Raw genomic sequence first — 1,881 nt, 5'->3', positions numbered from 1 at the left:
CCCGTCTAAAGACCGCTTTCTTTTGGTGCAACCGCGGTTGTCGGTGGTGCCTCTCGCTTCTCGTGCGCGCGCTGCAACTTTAAGGAAGGCACTGTCGACTATTGAGTTGCTCGAACGCGCGATTAATCTAGCGCCGCCGCTTCCGCTTGCCCGGCGACGCGGGCGCGTAGCCGAGCTCGCGCCGCACCGTCGCGATACGGAAGAGCAGGTGGTTGAGCTTCGTCTCCGAGCCCGCGATCTCCGGCCGGTCCTTCAGCCGCCAGAGCGCCGCCGACGGCTTGATGCACCGCGCGCAGAGCGCGTAGCGGCCCCACGCGAAGCCGAGCGAGTTCGACGGGTCGTTGATCGTCACGCCGCCCGGCTCGGCGCACTCGATGCAGACGCCGCCGCGGTAGACGCGGCTCCAGGGCACCCAGCCGCGCGTGCGCGTCCCCGGCTGGCGCCAGCCGCGCGCGTCGCAGAGCGCCTTCCAGGTCTGGCCCGCGAGCGACAGCGCCGGCGCCGGCGCGTCGCCGCCGTCGTGCGTGAGCTGGCGCAGCCGTCGACAACTCCGACCGCTGCGCACGAGGCTTTTGCCGTCCAGGTTCCTCAAGATCTGCGAGGCGACGCCGTCGGGGAGGCGCCACAGCGCGCTCATCACGATCGAGCTCTCCGGTCAAGCGCACTCCAGCGCCGATGCTCGCGCTGCCCGCCGCGCCGGCGCCGAACGGCGGCGTCGAGCAGCTCGACCGAGGCACAACTCGAGGAGCTTGTATTGAGGTCAAGCTTGAAGCACACACCACTGCCGGCTAAGCTAAAGTTAACCGGTTCAAAGAGCAGCGAAGCCGTGCAGTTTTGACGTCACGGCTTTGCCTCGCTCCGGGCTCGGACGCGCGATGCAGCGGTTCCATGTCTTGGCGCGGCGCTCGGTCTGTGGACCATGTCGCGCCTTGGGCCCGGCTGCGAGTCGCTCGGGAAAGACCATCGGTCGAAGGCGAGCAACTTAGTTCGCGTCGGGGCAGCCCGTGGATGACGAGAACGGCCGTTAACGGTGGGGGGCGACCGACGAGGGGCCCAACTTAGTTCCAGGGGGCGTTTGGTGTGACCAACTTCGAAGAAACACCCCCTGGGATGTCTCTCCCGAGGGGACTGTCCGGGTGTGGTCACACCAAACGCCTCATGCATTGCGCGGTGAGCACCGTGTCACCCGCGGCGCCGCACGCCTCCCGGAGGCGGTGAGGTGATCTCGATCAAATCCACTCGAGCCGAAGAGCTGCCGCGAGGGCATCTGGTCGCCCCCATGACGAACGATTCCCGACGCTCTGTGACTCGAAGGGGACCGAAAATCGGGTCGGGGGAAGCTGCCGCGCCTCATTCCACCCCCTGGGGCTGCCCGTTTGCGTCGCCTCGCAATCGTCCGGATGTCGCGTCTTTTCATGTGCCTCACCCACATGTTTGCGGACCTCAAAGCCACTGGGATCGTTGCACGTCGCTGCATATTCGAGGAGCGCGGGGCCCTCTAAGGTGGAGATTCCACCATCGGCCGCTGAAATGCTCGCACGAGAGACCGTCTCTTAGCTACGGATTACTGCAGCATTGCTTCATAGATGTGCTTGTTCAACGACGGCTCATTCGCAGCCGTAGCCGGTGGTGCCCTAACAGCTGTCGAGCTGCTCGACCGGGACAACGACTCGTCTTGAGGTCGAGCTTGAAGCACACCCCCTAACGCAGCTACACGTCGCTCTCGATGATGGAGCGGCGGAACTGCTCGCCGGGGAGGTTGGCCATGTGGATGGGCGTGACGTCGCTCTGCATGCGGGCCCAGTTCGCGGGGCGGTGCGAGAAGTTGGGCGTCTCCTTCTTGGCGCGCTCGTGGAGCTTCACCTTGTGCTCGATCTCGAC

At 65.7% G+C, this 1,881-nt stretch overlaps 1 protein-coding gene across 1 annotated transcript; it reads right to left on the bottom strand.

Moving 5' to 3' along the window:
• Nucleotides 1–127: 127 nt before the first annotated feature.
• Nucleotides 128–637, bottom strand: AURANDRAFT_69258 (hypothetical protein; the record flags this gene model as incomplete). The annotated part of the gene is made up of 1 exon (XM_009045019.1): nt 128–637. The coding sequence occupies one exon, from the start codon at nt 635–637 to the stop codon at nt 128–130; it is 510 nt and encodes a 169-aa protein (XP_009043267.1).
• Between the last annotated feature and the right edge of the window lie 1,244 nt (nt 638–1,881).

The sequence above is a fragment of the Aureococcus anophagefferens genome (genome assembly GCF_000186865.1).
Source record: "Aureococcus anophagefferens unplaced genomic scaffold AURANscaffold_1220, whole genome shotgun sequence".
Classification (NCBI taxonomy): Eukaryota; class Pelagophyceae; order Pelagomonadales; family Pelagomonadaceae; genus Aureococcus; species Aureococcus anophagefferens.
Note: the sequence above shows the minus strand (reverse complement) of the source record. Positions and strands in the feature narration are given on the sequence as shown.